Source organism: Populus trichocarpa, chromosome 1 (assembly GCF_000002775.5).
Source record: "Populus trichocarpa isolate Nisqually-1 chromosome 1, P.trichocarpa_v4.1, whole genome shotgun sequence".
Lineage (NCBI taxonomy): Eukaryota > Viridiplantae > Streptophyta > Magnoliopsida > Malpighiales > Salicaceae > Populus > Populus trichocarpa.
Window position 1 is genome coordinate 26,275,687 of NC_037285.2, and position 20,583 is coordinate 26,296,269.

Below are 20,583 nucleotides of genomic sequence, written 5' to 3' on the forward strand. Positions count from 1 at the left end.
TTTTGCTAGATTTTTGTTTATCCTGGTTGTCTACCTTATCCAGATCGGTCTAGCCATCAAATCAATCCACTTGGCCCGTCGAGGTTTGTAACTATAGACAACCATAATTAAATATAGACGAGCTGTTCTATGATATATTAAATTATAAACTTACTATTGTGTCCACAAATAACTTTTAAGAATCAACAATAAATTAAGACTATGTGTCTGCCGATATCAAATATTTAGCGTATGCGAGTGGTTGAGAACCATTCTAAAGATTTTATGATCCTAAGAAGAATTAAATATGCCAGTATCAAATATTTAACGTATGCGAGTAGTTGAGATCCAGTCTAATGATTTTATAATCCGAAGAAGAATGAAAGAAACATGCAGATCTCTGACAAACTGCCTCAGATCTCCTTCTTCATTTTGATGAATAAGCTGCATCGAAATTGTTAAGAGGGAGATTGATGGAGGAGCAACCACCGAGACATGGCCGTGTGGTCCTGGTGCCGTGTCCATTCCAAGGCCACTTAAATCCCATGCTTCAGCTTGGCGCCATACTTCACTCCCAGGGCTTCTCCATCACCGTTGTTCACACCAAATTCAACTCACCTAACCCATCCTGCCACCATGAATTCACCTTTCAACCTATACCAGATGGCTTATCCCCCGATGAAATTAGCTCTGGGAATTTAGTAGCTATTTTATTAGCACTTAATTGCAATTGCAAAACACCCTTTCAAGAATGCATGACTAGGATGACTCAGCAGCAGAAGCCAGATGATAAGGTTACCTGCGTCATATACGATGAGGTCATGTACTTCGCTGAAGCTGCTGCCAATCATCTGAAGCTTTCAAGTATTATATTGTGCACCTCCAGCGTTGCCACTGCTCAGTCTCGTGTTGCCATTCGCCAACTCAAGGAAGAAGGTTGCATCCCTTGGCAAGGTATATGTCTAATATATATTGCTTATATAGAGAATCTATATAGCCCATTAATTTGTTGTTTACTGAGCAGAAAATAAACCATCAGCAGAGTCATTTCAACTTTCAATGGTCATAGAACAGCTGCTTTTGTTAAATTTGCCTTGTCCCAAACTGTCCTTTTTCAAACACTAATACAAAATGATTGATAGATCTATCAATATTTCATTCAAATCCATACTCTTACCAATGACATCCAGAATTTTTTAGATTTGTTGCATGCCCGGTTACAACAGTACTTTCATGAGCAGGTATTTTAAGTTTTAACAGCTCGAGCTCAATTAATTTGTATTTGAACTCTTCTTAGTTTTTTGTGTGTACTCCAGAAATAGGATTAATAGATAATCAATCTCTAATAGTGAACGTTTGATTTTATTTGGTTTGCGTTAGAGAACACAAACGTAAGAAACTTTCCAATAAATTATCATACAAGGTAAAGACTTCTCTCTATCATGTTGAGAACCAATATCTAGTTATTAATGATTTGTTCCTGATCTAGACTTTGTTATATATTCTTATTTATAGTATTCTAATAGAATTTGGAACACAGATTCTATGTCACAGGATCGAGTTCCTAACCTTCATTCTCTTAGGTTCAAGGATTTACCAGTTTCCATATTTGGAGTCCCTGATAATTTCTTGGACATGATATCCCAGATGTACAATGTAAGAACGTCTTCAGCTGTTATATGGAATACCATAGATTGCCTCGAACAATCGTCATTGGAACAGCAGCAACAACGATATTGCCCCATTCCAATCTTTCCAATAGGCCCTTTGCACAAATTTGCACCAGTCTCTTCTAGTAGTCTACTAAATGAGGATACTAGCTGCATTACTTGGCTTGAAAAGCAGCCTTGTAATTCAGTTCTTTACATAAGCTTGGGAAGCTTAGCTTCCATAGATGAGACAGAGGTAGCAGAAATGGCTTGGGGTCTCGCCAGCAGTTGGCAGCGCTTCTTGTGGGTCGTCAGGCCTGGCTCAATTCCGGGATCAGAATGGATTGAATCGTTGCCAGAGGATTTTAGAGAAATAGTTGGAGAAAGAGGTTGCATTGTGAAATGGGCACCCCAAAAGGAAGTGTTGGCGCACTCTGCAGTGGGAGGATTTTGGAGCCACTGCGGCTGGAATTCAACCCTGGAGAGTATATCCGAAGGAGTTCCAATGATATGCAAACCATGTTTTGGGGACCAAAGAGTGAATGCAAGATATGCTAGTTACGTATGGGGAATAGGCTTGCAACTGGAGAACAAGTTGGAGCGCAAGGAGATAGAAAGGGCAATAAGAAGGCTGATGGTGGATTCTGAAGGAGAGGAGATGAGGCACAAGGCTAAAAATTTAAAGGAAAAGGTTGAGATTTGTATAAAGGAAGGTGGTTCCTCCTACAATAACTTGAAAATGCTATTAGAGTTCATGTCATATTAGTTGCATAAATTGTTTGATATAAATCAGACACTAGCAGTCTTGATCTGTGCCCATGTGTGCTTCTTCTTTTGTTAAGCTTTTTGTTAACAAGTTAAAAGAAATCCAGCTTGGGATCTTTTCCAGATTTTTCCCGCAAATTTCTCCACTTCTCTCTGATTCTTGAAGGTGTTCTCAGCGAAAGAGCATTCAACACTTACACTACTGGTAGCTTGAATTCCCGAACTTGAAAACTTTGACGATTAACTGATCATTTGAGCCTACTAAACATGACAGCGCAACTCTCTGCGAATAGGACCAAATCACCTCCATAACGTAAAAGAAAATTACATAGGTACGGACAAGAAATACTAGTCGGACAATGCGTCAAAATTCCGGACACCTGTGTGACGAGATGCAAGAAAGAAGAGATGCAGCTGATGTCCTATTTTTTTAACCTACAAAGCTTAAATATATAAGGATTGGGCCTTTTTCTATATTAGCCCAGGTTTTAAGTTAGAATTCGGCCTACATGTACAAATCTCTTTAGGTCTACTAAAATATACTAGTGTTGTCTTTTCATATGTTAAGTTACAACCCGGTCTAGATATCCAAATCTCTTCGGGCTATTGTTAAAACTATTTTACCTTTCTTACATGTCAAGCATGGGACATAATCTGTATGTTTACAAAACTTAGCGTCATAATAATTTTTTTTTTAATATTTTTAGTGATGTTCTTGCTAATATTTTTACATCCAAAGTATTGATAAATGATTAATTTTTTGGTTCTAATAATTTAATTTATTATTTCTAACCAAGGTGGCTAATATTTAATACCTGTTAAAGGTCATCTTTAATGAATTTAGAGACTTTTTAATACTTAAATATGTATTTTTTTAAGAGAAAAAGTTATCATATTTTAGAGAAAGATTCTGAAAATAAATATACAGTAGAGAATGAAGATTCAGGGTAAAAAAAAACATATTTTTTATAGATATTTTTATTCCTTTTATAGCCCATGAGGCCTATCTCTTTTTCAAAGAGAAGGAGTTATAGTGTAAGCAAAATATTTCTGACTCATCAGGATAAAATATCTCTAACTCGTTACAAAGTAAAATATCTCTGACTCATGGTCTAATCATGAAGCCTAAGATTCTTCAGATTTAAGAAAAATCACGAGCTTAATGTTTGGCTAAGCCTATAAATAAAGGGTGTGGCAGCTTGTCAAACTCATATACGCGTGGACTCATCGTTTAGTTGAGCCAGAGAGTGTTGAGTTATTATCTTATCTTTGGTTACTCTTTAATAAAAAAGGATCCAAATAAAAATAAAAATATTGATCAATCAATAATAATCTTTTGAATTAAACTGAATAGATGTTATTCAATTTTATCTCAACAATTACAAATGTCAAAATTAATAAAAAAAAAACTCAAAAAAATAAATTAATATCACTGACATATTAAGTTCCAAGTGCCATCTTTTTTATATTATAAATATTCATATAATAGCATTAAAAAGTTCACTAGAAGAGTCATATCCATTATGACTTTTACTCAATTTATCACACAATAGAAATTCACACTTATAAACATTTAGAAGGGAGTGTTTCTTTTCAATATGGGATAAAAACCTTTTCCTTCTCTATTCACTCACAAACTATATCAACAATCCCCCATTAGTTTGCAATGAATGTCTTTTCACTTAATAGAATTATACTTATAAGAATGTATTTTGAAATTTAAACCTTCAATTAGTATTAGAATTTAAATCATTCTAAAGTTATTGGTGTCTGCAGATTAAACCAAAATTTTTATTATAGAATAAAAAACACTACACACACAATACTATCCAAACTTTTAAAGAGTTTTATAATTGTTTAGCACTTATTATGCCTATGTGCTAAAATCTTATTTTCACGAATATTTATAAAAGAAAATCTCAACTCTTGTAAAAAACAACACCAATTCTATATTTATATAGGTGAAATTATACATGTCTTTATTACATTAAATACGAACTTTAAATTCCATTAAGAGCCAATGTTCATCCTCCTTTACGTACTAGAACACACTGAAGACTATCAAAATAGGATCCAAAATTAATTATCAGTGTCTAACAAATACTAAATAGTAATTTATTATTACCAAATAAACTTAGAGATAAACTTCATATTAATCCAAAGTTAGGTTTTCATTACTGGTATCTTTAATAACAGGTTTCAACCTATTTTACTAGTTATTCTCCTTGTCATGTCTCTAGATAATCCTTTTATGAGAGGATCCGTTAAGTTATTCACATACTTAACATAGATAATGGTGATTACCTCATTTGCAATCAACTCTTGAACATATCAATGTCGAATACTTATATGTCTTGATTTATCATTGTAAATATTATTGTAAACTCAAGATATAGTTGCTTCATTATCGCAGTATAAGAAAATAATTGACGTAGATTGTAGCCACAACTTCATATATAACAATAGATTTCTTATTCATTCTGTTTTTTTACTTGCAGCAACCATAGCAATAAATTTTGATTCTATAGTAGAAAATGAGATGCAAGTTTATTTCTTACATGCCCAAAATATTGCACCTCCTCTAAATGAAAAACTTCATCATGATGTAGACTTATTATCACTTAAACTAGTTATCCAACTTACATCACAATATCCTTCCAACACTACTGGAAAACCAAAATAAAACAAGTCCAAATCAATTATTCTTTTGAGATAACCAGAGACTCTTGCAATAATTTTTCAATAATTCGCATTCGACTTGCTTGTATATTTTGATAACTTACATACAGAAAAAGTTATGTATGTTCTTATACAATGTATAACATACATAAAACTTTCAATGACATTGATGTATTCTAGTTGTACTATTATTTTATCACAATTATCATTTAACTTCACATTAGAATCAAATGGGGCATTAACCTCCTTTTATATTGAGATGCTTAAACTTATTAAGCATTTTCTCAATATATTATGATTGATTAAATGCATAGCCACTAATATGTTTCTTAACTTTGATACCTAAAATTGTATCTACTTCACCAAGATCTTTCATTTTAAAAATAAAATTGAAATACCTTTTGATTTCAATTATTCCAATCATATCAATGTTAAACATTAACATATATTCTACGTAGAGCCAAATGATCACACCAAAGTCCTTTGTAAATTGGGAATAAATACATTTATTGACACTATTATGATGAAAATCATTTAATATAATTGATTTATCAAACTTCTCATGCCATTGTTTCATAGCTTTCTTTAAACCATATAAAAACTTTACCGATTTACATATTTTTTTCTCATTTCTAGGAAGTATAAAACCCTTGGTTTGCTTCATATACATTTTCTCTTTTAAATCTTCATTTAAGAAAGTCGTTTTAACGTTAATTTGATGAACATACAATTTATAAATTGATGCTAAAACAAATAAAACTCTAATAGATATAATTCTTACCATTAGAGAATAAGTGTCGAAATAATCAATACCTTTTTTTTAGTAAAGCCATTGACAACTAATATTGCCTTGAAAGTTTGTATAGAACTATCAGTATTGTATTTTCTTTTAAACATCCATTTGCATTCTATTGGCTTAAAACCTGGAGGTAAATCTACTAGGACCCAAGTATTGTTAGACAATATTGAATCCATTTCATCATTTACATCTTCTTTCCAAAAAGCAACATCTCTAGAAGATATAGCTTTCTGGAATGTCTTTGGATCATCTTTCACATTTAAGATATAAGTGTTTGTTTCAATATTGTGTTTCTATCACTTTTCACTAAAAATAAAATTGAATCAATAAAAATAAAATTTGTTTGTAAATGTATTTCTTTTCTATCTCTTTGACTCTTTTTAGGTTCACTTGAACCTATTACTTTTGGTTTTTTTTTATGTTTTTCACTTAGAGTTGAGCTAGGAGTAATCACTATTATATCTGATTCTTATACATTTGAATCATTCATGAAATTATTTTCAATAAATTCAACATGTATAGATCCAACTATCATATTATTTTCTAAATTCAAAAGCCTATAAGCTTTTGAATTTTATGCATGACCAATAAAAGCACTCTTAAGACCTCTAGGTCCTAATTTTGTTCTTTGAGGATCATAAACTTCATAAAAGAACTATACACCCCTGCACTTTAAAATAATTTAGATTTGGTTTTCTACCATTCCATACTTCATATAGAGAAACATTTAATTTCTTAGATAGTAGTACTCTATTATGAATGTGATATGCAGTAAGAAAAGCTTCACTCCACAAATTATTTGGTAACTTAGCATTCAAAAGCATGACATTAACCATATCCACTAAGATCTTATTTTTCCTTTCAATAAATCTATTATATTGTTGTATATAGGGTGCTCATTTGATGAATTATTTTGTTTTCCTCATAAAATATAGAAAACTCTCTAGAGAGTATTTACCACCTCTATTTATTATAAGAGCTTTAATTCTATTTTCTTTTTTATTTTCTACCATTTTCTTGAATTCTTTAAATTTCTCAAATGTTTCATCTTTAGTTCTCAACAAGTAAACATAGGTAAAACAAGAATAATCATCAATGAAAGTTATGAAATATCTTTTTCACCTCTTGTTAACATACCATTTATTTCACATATATCATAATGCACTACCTCAAGTAATTGAGAATTTCTTTCAACTTTAGAAAAAGGCTTTTTAGTCATCTTAGCTTGAATACATACTTCACATTTATCATTATAATCATGCTGGTATAAAATATAATCATGCTTACACATATATTTTTAAATATCTATAATTTAGATGACCTAATCTAGCATGCCAAAAAGAAGAAGTAGATTCAACCATATAAGTAAAAACAACATTGATTTATTAAATATCAAATTTAAACATGCTATCATAAAAATAACCCTTTTTCAAAAACACTCTACTCTTAGTTACAATAATCTTATTAGACTCTAAAACAATTTTGAACCCTTTCTTGCTCAAAATATTAGTAGATACAAGATTTTTTCTAATTTTAAAAGCATGAAACACATTGACTAAAAACAATTTTTGTCCAGAAGTAAAGTACAATTCAATAGTTCATTTTCCCAAAACTTTGGCAGAATATGGTTGCTCATCAAGACCTCTTCGAGTTTCTTCAATTCTTCATAAGTCTTAAGCTATACTTTATTGTTAATGACATGAATTATTGCACCAGAATCCAGCTACCAATCTAAAATTTTCACAATATTAGTTGCTATATTTAATTCAATAATCATTCAAATTTAAAAGTTTGAAACCATGACAACTAACTTCTTGACTTCATCATTTTCAATCATATTCACTTTGTTAGCACCATCTCTTTTGTTGAAATTCTTGAATATACACTTGTCATAACCCATTTTAGGTTATTCCTAAATTCATTTTTTCCAACCTAAAAACAAAACCGACACGGTGTTGTTTTGAACGGCACTGTACTGCTTTTTCTTCCCCTGGATGCGCAGAGGCATGGAAAGAAGAGGTTTGCTCCCTTGTATTTTTTCCCGCTTCCTCTCTCTCCCAAGAACTAAAAAACTAACAAGACCCACTCCCCTTGAAGTGCCAAGATGAAAATACAGAGGAGAAAAGTCCTGCAGGCGCCTGCACAGAGGCCGCCCCGGCCACCGTACCCTATCCCCATGACTGGAAAGGACAAGGTAAGCCTCTCTACCTCTGCCTATAAATATTGAGAGGCAGAGAAGAAAAAAAAAAGGGGCATGAGAAGATTTTGAAAAATAAAAAGAAAAGGGAGGGAGCAATTACAGGAACAAAGAAGAGAGGGAAGATTGAAAAACAGAGATGAATTATTTTGAGATACAAAGACGAGAAAACAGAGCAAAAGTAAAATAGAAAAAAAGAGACTAGTGTTTCTGCACATAGAGGAAGAAGAATTGTTCCTCGCCGCGAACCATCGCCTGCTACCACAACACCGCCACCAGCAGCACTGCCATGAAACCACTGTAAAAAGGGAAGAACATTATTAACAGAGGGAACGAAAAAACAGAGTAAGAAAATAGCACAGCGAAGCGGATGAGAGAATAAGAAGGACCGACGCTTGAAACCATCATCGTCCACCGCGACAACAGCGCCACCGCCACCAGTATCGTGAGTCACTGTTTTCTAGTCGCCAGGTCAGTTTCCTTCTTCTTCTTCTCCAGTCGTCCTCCACTGTTCTGCAAGTTAACAGTGCGGAGTGAATTAATTCACTCTCCACTATTCACGTTGTATGTGAATAGTGAAGAACTGCTCCACTGTTCACTGCCCAGCCCAGCCCAAAATGGTTTTCCCGTGTGTTTTTCTACTGAATTTTGCTTAATATTGGTTTGTATTTTTATATCCTAAATGTACAAATCCGGTATTAAAATACCCGACTTTCTCTGAAATGTTGCAAAAAGAGAATTATATAAAAAAAATATCTTGCTTTATTGCATACGGCCAAGTCTCTAAAAAAAATCATATCGTATTTTCATACAACAAAAAATCAAAATATGTTTTAGCATGTATTTTGGCTTTAATAACCAGTTTATTAAAGCCATGAGAACTACGCCAATATTTCAAAAAAATCCAAAAAATATTTTGTTTTGTTTTAGTATCAGAAATTATGAATTTATACGTAAAATGTATTCCCGATATTAAAAGGGTAGTTCTTTTATAGATATTAGAACAATTAGGTTTTTACCTGATAAGATAATGATCTTTTTATTGAGGATGACTTTTTTTAAACCATAGATATACCAACAATTAGAAAACACGATGATACTTTAGCTTTTATCAGACAATCAAACAATGCAGCTTACCTTAGGTAGGGCGTAGTTGGGGTTCTAATACCTTTTCTTTACGCAACTTGTCCTCGTACCCGATCTCTGAGACCAGTTATGGTTCCTAGTGACTAAAATACTAGGTGACGACTCTCATTCATTTTTTTCACTGATAAAAGACAAGAATTCCTTATCTCCCCATGTTTGCCAGATAAATACCTGAGAGTGGACGATCATCGTGACGCCGCACATGTGCGACAACACTCTTTATGTAGTGCCTTTTATTTCCATAATATAAACAAATCTTATTCTTCTTGTTAGTATTTTGTTTCCTTTTGGATTTCTTTTTCCCTTTCTTTTTCACCTTTAGATTGTTTTGAGTTATTTTGAAACCAGTTTCAGTAATCAAATTTACTTTAGAATTTATCGCTTGTAGTTCACGCATACGAGATTAAACCTCAATTTGCAAGTTTGTTTGAAATTGTTCAAAGGTATAATTGTCTATCGAATGCAAAATCTTTTTTCTATATTCATTTTAAGATGGAGAAATTTGTTATAAAATAGCTCCCACTTAAAGTGAACTGGGAACTTTGATATCCAGATCACTAAGTCTTGATATCAAGATTTGAGTTTCATGGACTTGATCTATAATTGACTTGTTGTCAGTAATCTTCTAGTAAAAAAAATTAAAGAAAGAAAACGATCAGAACACGATCAGAACTTGGTTTTTCCTGCTTATAGTATGTCTCCAAGGCTGGCCAAAGTTACTTTGTCGACTTTAATTTGGAGAAGATGTCATAAAGTCGACTAGTCGAAGTATTCAGAATATGTCGTCAACAAAGCACTTCATCTTCCTCATGTTTCAGTCTTTTAATCTTAACAACAACAGATTCATCTTCTTGTGGTTCAGGTAGTGCAGACAGATTTGGATAAAAAAAATATAGTAAATCTTTATTGAAATAAAAAGGAACATCATCTTGTCTATTCACTTTGTGTAATTCATACCATCAAAATGATCTAATTGAATTTTGACATCCTTTGCAACCTTAACGCTTGAATTCAGATTTGTTTCCATCAACTCAACACCTTAAAGTTATTTTAAAAATATTTGAGTATAGAAACAAATAAAGAGTTGACTTAAAGGCATGAAAACATTATCCTTAACGTATTTATATATCCCACACAGAGATAAAACCTCCAGGATACAACTAAACCTTTGAAAGAATAAGAAAAATAGACAGAAAAGAAAATATGTTTTTTCTATGTCTTTTTTTTCTCTCTATATAGTAACATGTTTATATAGACTTTAAATATTATAATGAAATATTATGACTGTTGATGAAACTATATAACTGTTAAAGAAACAATTATATTTTAAATAAAATTAAATAACTGTTATTTAGTTTTATCCAAATAGCCATAAATGACAAAATTAATTATAAAAATTAAAATAAATAAACTAAAAAACAAGAATTAATCATACTAACATATTAAGTTTCAAGTGCTCTATTTATTATGACTTTCACATAATTTACTACACAACAGAATTCCACACTTATAAACACTTAGGAGGAAATATTTCTTTCCAACCTGGAATAAAAATATTTTTCTTTTTTATTCACTTATAAATTATACCAACACTACTCATCACCATATCTCAACTCAACTCTTAATCAATTTCTTTCAAAAACAAAGATCTATGCTATTCTTTCCTTTATCATAAAGAGAACAATAAAAATTCAATAAAAAACTTCGGGAATTTTAACTTGAAATTTTAATGGATATCAAGAATATTATAAGTTTTTTTTTAGAATTTAAAAATTATTGTATCTTTTTTTGCTATTAATATTATCAAAATTATGTTAGCTATTCACTTAAATTTTCTTTTCTATTTGATGAATGGATGATTTTAAGTTTGAAGTTTGTTACTTGAGATTTCTACTTGTATATTGAATGCTCTGCACTCAATCTATTATTAATATTCTTAAATCTGTTTTTTAAGATCACGCTCGGATATTAGAGTTAGACTGGAAAATTAACATAAAAATAATAAAAATATTACAAATATAGTAGTTAAAAAGTTGTGAGTATATATAAGGGTTCTTGTAACAAATAAAAAAATATAATAAAAAATAATTTAAGAAAAAATAGTTAAGATTTTCAATTCAATTTATTTCTAAATTATTTCAAATAGTATAATTTAATTTAATTTTTTAATCTTTTATTTTATTTCAAATAATTATATTATAATAAATAATTAATTAAATTCAAATCATATATAAAATTAAATTCAATTTGAAGGCATTTCTCGTAGACTTGCTTCTTCCTTAAAGAAATTCTCATCCTTGAATTTATGTCAATAGGAGAAAATCAATTAAAGTTATATTCACAGCCACTCAGTAAATCTATACCTGACCAAAAATAAACACAAATTTCTGCTTTCTTGCCTTGGCTTTTTCCGTAATTAATTGGCCTAAAAATTCATCAACTGGTAATAATAACAGCGACGTCATAAAAAATGGATATGTTTTTCCACAAATAATAATCGACACCCCAGATTCTTCTAACAGCAATTATTCTTAAAATTTTCAAAGAGAAAAGAGAAAAAGAAAAACACACCACCATTACCATAACTAGAGAGAACTGCAAAGCCAAATCTAAGAACCAGATACCTAATTACTATAATTCAACAACTCATTGGAGGAAGATCAGAGGTTTCTGTTGGAGGATGTGTTTCTTTAAAAACCCTACTGCCAAAAAAGAAGAACCCCAGAGTTTGTCCAGCCACGGCAACCAAGAACACGCCACCATTGAAAGACATGACAGCCAACATCACCATATAGGCTACACCAACCCGCAAAGCGTGCAACAGAGTCTGGACTAGACCAGCCGCCACAGGGCCGGAGCCAGGCTTGATCAATCGGCAATGGGATAGCCACTCAACAAGAATCGAAAGCACAAACACAAATAGCAAAGCCACAAAATACATGTATGGTCTCTTCTCAAAGCTTCCAGGCCAGCTCGAGAAGACAATTTCAGCACTCTTGCCCCAAAAGAATGTCATGTGCATCATCATCATCTTATGGTGGTGCATCATTCCTGTGTTGTTCATGGGGGGCGGTGCAGCCATGCCTCCCGTGCCTGGCATATCATGACCATGATCCATGCTCTAAAAAAAAAAAAAAAATGCTTCCTTCCTGTTCAGGGATGATGTGAGTTTACTTCCATTTACAATGAGAAGGTTGAGGTTATTTAATGAAAGAGTAGATTATTCTTTTCAGTTAGTCCCTGTATTTTTAACATAATTATCACTTAACCCTCCTTTTTAACATAAAACCTGTTTTAGCTCTTCATAAATCCGTTGACAATTTAAATTATTAGAGAAAAATCAACATGATAGAGGTTTAGAGAAGAAAAAAAACAAAATATTTTGAAAAAGTGAAGGAGGCTAAACTGTAGGTTGTAAAACACGAAGGATCAAGTGATAATAGTGCTCAACAAGAAGGACTAAAAATTAATATTCCATTTATGAAATCTAGGGTAGTCGTATTTTTAGTAGTAGTACGTACATACTGGGAGTAGTAATTAATTGTACTCCATCTTTTAAATACTAGCTAGTATATCGTATCTGTGATTGTGCGATTTGATGCTACAACGGTATAATCAGGAACGGGATTTCTTCCCTCAAATCTCTTCCTTCTAGTAGTGTTATTAGACCTTGCATGTTGATCTCGTCAAGTTAATTTGGACAACCCAATAAATTAACATCCGAACAAACCGATGGTAAAAATCTTATTTTTTTTATTTTTAAAATAAAATTATTTTAATTGATTCAAGTGATCTCATTAAACTTGTGATCTGAGTCATGCAACTAGTCAATTTAAAACATTGCTTTGTTGAACTTGGAAATGCTGCAAATTTACTATTAACTAAAAAAGCAAAGGGTTTTACTTTACCCCTTATCACAAAACACTATGAGAATTGAGTTTCATAATTTGTTTTAATTTACTTTTTATGAGGATATCTTGGTCTCATGATCAAAGTCATAAATTTTAATATATTTAACATTCGTTAAATTATGTCATTTTTTTATTTTCTTTCTAAGAGATTATTTCAGTCTCATTTTCAACACTAGATTTGCTTTTTATTAGGCTATCTTTGTCTCTTAATTAACTCGGGTCGTGAGTTTGGATGGTTAACCTAATTGATTCAGTTTTTTTTAATTGACTTTTTTTCTCAATTTCATCATTTAATTTTGTGTTTGATTGGAAATTAAACTTCATGATTTGTTTTAGTTTACTTTTTATCAGGTTATTCCAGTCTCATGACCCAAAAATGGTGTTTAACGAGTTAACATAGGTTGAATTGACTCATTTTTTGTGTTATTTTTTTAATTAAAATTTTTATAAATTTCATCGTTCAACATTGGACCCGACATGAGCAATTGAGAATTGAGCTTCATATTAAAGGTTAGAAGATTTTTCTGTATATGCCATGTGCTTTTCAATTTATTTACTTATATTAATTCTTTTCTTACGACAAGCCAATTGTGGGAACCTTTTTGGGTGAGCACAACACGTAGTTATAGGCTAACATGAGTGAAAGAGGGAGGCAAGACTTAGATTAGTTGGGACTAGACTACCGTATAGGGCTAACTTTTGGGGTGAAAATTTAACTTTGTAATAAATCGTATCAGAGCCAAGTTGGTTCCAAGTCATACAACCTAAAGTCATAGAAGCTATTCGAGAATGGTTGATGCATCTTGAGACTTTAATAGGGCAAGTGGAAAAGGGTAAAGAACGCTCTATCATTGATTGATTGAAAGAAGCTACAGAAAGCGATGAAAAGGTTAAAAGTTTGTACATCTCTCTTATGGCAGAATCAAGTGAACGGTTACAAGCTATTGAAGAACCATTTCCATTCTGAAATGGGCAATAACAAACACTTCTATTTAGGCAGGTACATCTAAACTTACAATCCCTGAACCAAAGTTTTTCAGTGGGGCAAGAAGTTCCAAAAAACTTGAAAATTTCTTGTGGGACATGGAGCAATACTTTAGTAGTGAAGATTGATATGGATGAACAAATGGATATCACCGTGATGTATCTCATAGGTGATGCTAAACTTTAATGGAGAAAGAGGACTTAAATGTTGGATGTCCCAAGGTTAAGACGTGGTATCGTTTAAAGCAAGAGCTAAAAAAGTAGTTTCTTTCAAACAACATATCCTAGATTGAACAAGAGGAATTAAAAAGGATAAAATGTTATAGGCTAGTTCATTAGTATGTTAAATCTTTCATTTTTTTAATTCTCGACATTAAGAATATGTTCAAGAAGGACATGTTATTCAACTTTATATCTGGACTCCAACCTTAAGCACAAGCAAAACTAAGATGATAGAGGGTAAAAGAGTTGTCCTCTGTTATCATTGTTGCAGATAGCTTGGTTGACTCTAAATCGAACACTAGAGAGATCTATGTGTTAGCCTCCTTCAAGTCTAAGAAAAAGGACAATGAGGAAAAGAAAAAGAAAACATTATATGAGGGTGCAACCAAGGCTATTGTAGATAAGAGCATGGCTAAGTTAATGGGTGCACAAGGTAAATGTATTAAATCAAGCTTTGCTTGCTTTATTTATAATGGTCCTCACTTTGCTAAGGAATGTCCAGAAAGGGAGAAACTAAATTATATTCGAGTTGGAGATAACGATAAGGATAAGAGGGTAGTTACACATATCAATCATATGTGTGTGTTAAACTGCCTAATAACTGAATCAATAGATACAACTATTGAAACCAGTCTTGTTGGTCAAGATTAGTGAAAATGAGTAGCCAATTAATGTCATGTTACAATTGGGTACAACCCATACTTTTATGGTTGATCAATTGGTGAAATATCTTAGTTTGAGATTTAACAGCATCCACACCTCTATGAAGGCAATGATTTCTAAGGCACAAAAGATTACAGGTATGTCCTATGATGTGTTGATTGTGTTGGATCGATAGAAAGGTAAACAAGATATGTTGGTTCTAAATTTATATAATTATGATATCATTCTTGGTCTTGATTTCTTGAGAAAAGCCAAGATAACTTTAATGTTGTATCTTAACAGAGTTATGATTTCAAGTGAGGGCTGCCTATTTTTTGTCTTGTATTATAATGTCACAATGATGAATGCCATTAAGGGTGGAAAAATCTTGATCTTCGTCATTGCTATTGTAAAGGCATTACAAAAAGGTGGGGAAGTGTTATTTATGGTTGCAGTAGATGAGAAAACAAACTGTTATGATGAGGTATCGAATGAAATTGCTAATGTGCTGTAGAAATTTAAGGATGTGATGTCATCTTAACTGTCAAAAGAACTCTCACCAAGAAGAGTTATTGATTATCGCATTAAGTTAGTGTCAGGAGTGAAGCCACCATCTTAACCCCCCGCTGAATATCACATATGAAATTGGTGGAATTAAGGAAGCAGTTGGGAGAGTTGGTTGACGATGAATATGTCTTTCCTTTCAAAGCGCTTTACATCTCCTCTTTCAGACCTCTTAAAGAATAATCAGAAATGAGAATGGTTAGTTGATTGCCAATGAGCCTTTAAAAAGCTAAAGACAACTATAACATAGGATCTAATCCTATGGCTGCTTGATTTTAAGAAGCCATTTGAAGTGCAAATTGATGTTTCAGGTAGGGCTATTATAAGAGTGTTGATACAGGAGAAACATTTGGTTTCTTTTAAGAGTTGGAAGTTGAATGATGTTAAAAAGAAAAAATCGACCCATGAGAAGAAAATGACAGTAATAGTGTTAAATTCAAAAGAATATAGAGTATATATGTTAGGACCAAGGTTCATTATCAATAAGGACAATGTTGTTGACGTCTTATTCAAGATGTAAAAGAATTTGTTGTAGCAGCAAACTCAGTGGTGAAAATTCTTGGTTGAGTAAGTCTTTGTATGGTAGCATAAACTAAGGAGGCATAATCAAGTTACAGATGCACTCAAAAGATTCGAGGTAATTGTTATTGTTTTTACTATTGTTCAAGTGGAGGTGGACATGTTAGATCGACTTCGCTAAACTGCCAGGAAAGATGCAGCATAAAAAACTAGATGATCTTGTAATAGAGGGGACAATTCAGAGATATTGGTTAAAAAAACGACCTACTATATACAAAAGAGGGTTAGGTTCTTATGCCAAAGAAGGAGTTGCAAAAGTTTTTTATGACAAAGACTCTTGATCTATAGTAGGGTGGACATCCAAGTAGAGAGACAATGTTTTTTTTTTGTTCCAGATTTATTATTAGCCAAAGATAGATGACATAGAACTTTATGTCAAGACTTGTTTAGTGTACTAGCAAGATAAGAACTTACAGCAATGAGAGGCAAGCTTGTTACAGCCGTTGTCGATTCTAGACAAGCCTTAAGTGTCAATTTCAATGGACTTCATTGTTGTGTTTCTGAAAGTTGATGTCATGGACACCGTGATAGTTGTTATTGATAAATTCATCAAGTATGTAATCTTTGTTATTGCCTCAATAGTGTGTATAACTAAATTTGTTGTTGGATTGTTAAACTGTAATGTGGTGAAGTATTTTGGGTTACCTTCAAACATTATGAGTGATTGCGATGTGTGATTCATGAGCAAGTTTTCAATAACATTGTTCAACATGATAGGAACGAAATTAAAGTTCTTTAGTGTCAATCATCCCTAAACTAATGGGTTAATAGAGAGAATCAATGTGTTGTTTGAAAGAGTACTTAGGGCATTATATGACAACCAAATAGTGAAATTGATTGGAGCTGATGGACAATGCATAATTTTGTTATAATCTACACAAATCTTCAACAACCAAAGCTAGTGTTGAGGACACGACCCCAAACTTCTGCTAAAGTTGCAGTGTCTAAAACAAATGGTAAAAGCCATATCCTATTTTTTAACAAAGGTTGATGTCCTATTTTTTAACCTGCAAGGCTAAAATATATAAGGCCCAAGCCTTTTTCTATATTAACCTGGGTTATTAAGTTACAATTCGGCCTACATATACAATTTATCTCTAGGTCTACTACTAAAATATACTATTGTTATCTTTTCTTATATTAAGATATTGTTTCTCTCCATGGTCCAATCATGTTTTTTTATAAATTTTGAAAGTTTTTATTTTTTTTATTTTAAATTAATATTTTTTATATTTTTATATCGTTTTAATATGTTAATGTTAAAAATAAATTTAAAAAAAACAAAAAAATATTATTTTGATATATTTAAAAAAAATACTTTAAAACACAATCGCTATCACAATATTAAACACTATCTAAATTACAACTTAGTCTAGATATCCAAATCTCTTCGGACCTTTCTTATACGTCAAGTATGAGATATAATATGTAATTCTATATGCTTTAAAAGCATAACATCATGCTATTTTTTAAAAAATCTTTTTGTGATGTTCTTGATAGTATTTTCACTTCAAAATTATTGATATATAATAATCTTTTTGGGACCTGCTAACACTATTTTACCCTTCCTAATAATGTTTTCTATTTTAATTATGCTTTATCTTTATGCCATATGTATATGTTTCAATCTTCAATTTCAATTATTCATAACATTTATCCAAGTTCCATACCTGTATCGAATTTTTGGATACTTCATCACCGAGTCCTCATATTTTAATTTTTAAACCCATAAAAAAGTTTTGGCGATGATTTTATATTTAAAGAAGTGAGAGAAATTTGATAATTAGATTAAATCTTGATTAATTTAATAATATAATAAAAAATAAGGCAAAAAAAAAAGAATTTTAAAAAAATATTGTCCTGGAAAAAGCTGTGAAAAAGAAAATAAAACAAAAAATGATGTCAACCCCTATTAAGTTTTCAAATCTGTAACTTAGGTCATTAGACCGGAAGCACTATATATAAACAAAATCATGAAGTCTAATTCATAGGAAACGAAACATCGAGGGATTAAATAAAAACAATTACACAAAAAACCAAAAATAAAAAATAGCAATTAAAAAAAAAGGGTTAAGATTAAAATAAAATAAATTAAAAGGAAACAAAAATTTTCAATTTGAGAGTTACATTGTAAAGAACAAAAACATCAACAAAAGGAAAAAAATAAAAAGAATGAGGACCAAAATGAAAAAAAAAACACTATAAACTTGGATTGAATGATGAAATTAAAAACAATAAAACTTTTATAAAAGGGTTAGGGAAAATATAAAAAATCTAAAGAATTTGGATCATGTTGAAAACATCAATACATGATAAAACAAAAACTGAACGTGTAGAATTTTTCAACATGTTTTTTAATATAAAAAATTTCTAAATGTAAATTGAAAAATTTATGTATGCATCTAATTAAATAAATCAAGAAATACTGTGTAAATAAATTTTAAAAAAAGGTTATTAATGATAAGTAAAAATATAATTGGAAAAAATAAGAGACAAATATAGATTAAGATATTTAATATCACAATATGGGTCATTTATTTAGTTATGTTTATTGAATTTATTTATTTATAATAGGAATCGACACACACAAAACTTATTGAATTAAATAAAAATAGATAGATCATATGCAAGGCTACATATATTATAAAAAATAAACATTTCTTATTTTTGAAAATAAATTAAATATATGTAAAATATAAAAAAAAAACATTACACATGAATCATACTATTTGTTTAAAAAATTAAACTCGTCCAATACAATTAAAAAATAATTGTTATTTAAAAAAAGCTAAATAAGCAAAAAAAAAATCACACAAAATTAAAATACAAACTTAAAAAATGTTTTTTAAAGGACATGTAAAAACAAATTTAAAGTAACAAAAAAAAAAAGAATGAGGCCAAGCCAAGTGTCTGGCCCATTCATAAAGGGCCCCCGCACGGGTTTTTTATTTTAATTTTTTTTAAGTTAAAATGTCGTCCTCCCCAATTCCACTTCAAAAAAATAGATGACGCATCGTCTAGAATCTTTAGAATGCAATTACCACAATGGCCGGGAAAACAAGGTTGCTGGATTTTTCTTTTAAAAATCTATTTTCAATCCATTTTTGCTCCAAACACATCCAAAAAACACTTTAGAAACTTTGGTAAACCAATTTGTAATCTCCAAAAACCCACCTCAAAACCCAAAATAAAAAAAAAATTCTTGAGCTCAAATTTGTTTTTTAGGTACTTCAAGGTTAAAAAAAACACCTAATTTAAACTCTCCTCATCACGTAAGGCCATTTGATACAAAAACTAATCGTTTTGGTGGCCGAAATCATCATAACAACAACTTTCTCTCTTTAGGTTAGAATCCAACAAGTTCCTTTTCACTCCTCTCACAAAAAAATAATGAAAATAAAGTTTGGTACCGAAATTATTTTTTCTAAAATTAAAAAAACCGATCACCTAATAGATAAAAAAATAGGAGGTTAAAATATACTTTTCAAATAAAATCTAAAGCACAGACTATATTACCCGCGCTTTTTTACTTTAGTCCTTTATTTTTCAATTCAATCATTCCTTAAAAAAACATGCAATTGGGCTAATTTGAACTCAAAAGGGCTTAATCGTGCAAAGAAATAATTTGAGGATCAAAATAATATTTTAAAAAAATGCATTATTACAATTCATAATGAATTGTGTGAAGGTGAACAATAAAAAAAAAATTGCAATGTTTTCTCTACCCGCTTTATATTTTGTTAATACTTTTCGTGTTGGACATACCTAAGTTCGAGTGACATAGATATAAGGAGTTCCGATTGGATGCAAACCATGCTTCGGGGATCAAAGGATGAATGCAAGATATGTTAGTGACGTATGGGGCAGGGGGGATAGGCTTTCAGTTTGAGATTGAACTGGAGAGAGGGTAGATAGAAAGAGCTGTAAACAGTGTATTTAGTACTGCGGGAATTATTATTTTTTAAAATATTTTTTATTTAAAAATATATCAAAATAATATTATTTATTTTTTAAAAAAATTATTTTTGATATTAGTATATTAAAAATAAAAAAATTAAATTTTTTTTTTTTACTTTTAGCAAAACACACTCAATGAAAAATGATGATGCATAAAGAAGAGGAGGAGGGCAGAGAAAAAGAGGACTTGAAGCTGAAAGTTGAATTTAGCGTGAACACATGTGGTTTTTTTTTTAGTAACGTGAGTGTTCGAGTCAGCTTACGTGCACCTCGACCAATCTCACAGGCCCTAAAGTTAACGACCATGTAAGCCTCCAGTAACCTTAAGGTTTGTGAAACTTGAACTAGTAACCTCTAGAAAACAAACTTATAACCTAATTAGATTAACTGCACCCCCTCAGAATTACACACAACTAATTTTTCTTGTGATGGGTTAGTGCAGCTTATAAGGTCTTCCTGAATACATGCATAAATTGCTCGGTGAAATTAGGACTTTCCTGCATTTTTAAC

General features: G+C 31.1%; 2 protein-coding genes across 2 annotated transcripts; one reads left to right on the forward strand and one right to left on the reverse strand.

The window, feature by feature from the left end:
- The first annotated feature begins 226 nt into the window (after nucleotides 1-226).
- Nucleotides 227-2,531, forward strand: LOC7485679 (UDP-glucose iridoid glucosyltransferase). The gene is made up of 2 exons (XM_002299807.4): nucleotides 227-933; nucleotides 1,520-2,531. Exons 1-2 carry the CDS (start codon nucleotides 453-455, stop codon nucleotides 2,392-2,394), a joined length of 1,356 nt encoding a protein of 451 aa, XP_002299843.1. The 5' UTR covers nucleotides 227-452; the 3' UTR covers nucleotides 2,395-2,531.
- A 9,147-nt stretch (nucleotides 2,532-11,678) lies between these two features.
- Nucleotides 11,679-12,388, reverse strand: LOC7478565 (copper transporter 1). The gene has a single exon (XM_002298298.4). It carries the CDS (start codon nucleotides 12,330-12,332, stop codon nucleotides 11,853-11,855), a length of 480 nt encoding a protein of 159 aa, XP_002298334.2. The 5' UTR covers nucleotides 12,333-12,388; the 3' UTR covers nucleotides 11,679-11,852.
- Between the last annotated feature and the right edge of the window lie 8,195 nt (nucleotides 12,389-20,583).

Coding starts and splice junctions, on each gene's coding strand:
- LOC7478565 (XM_002298298.4), bottom strand. CDS start 12,332: ATGGATCATGGTCATGATATGCCAGGCACGGGAGGCATGGCTGCACCG.
- LOC7485679 (XM_002299807.4), top strand. CDS start 453: ATGGAGGAGCAACCACCGAGACATGGCCGTGTGGTCCTGGTGCCGTGT. Junction 934..1,519: donor AGGTTGCATCCCTTGGCAAG/GTATATGTCTAA, acceptor TTTGGAACACAG/ATTCTATGTCACAGGATCGA.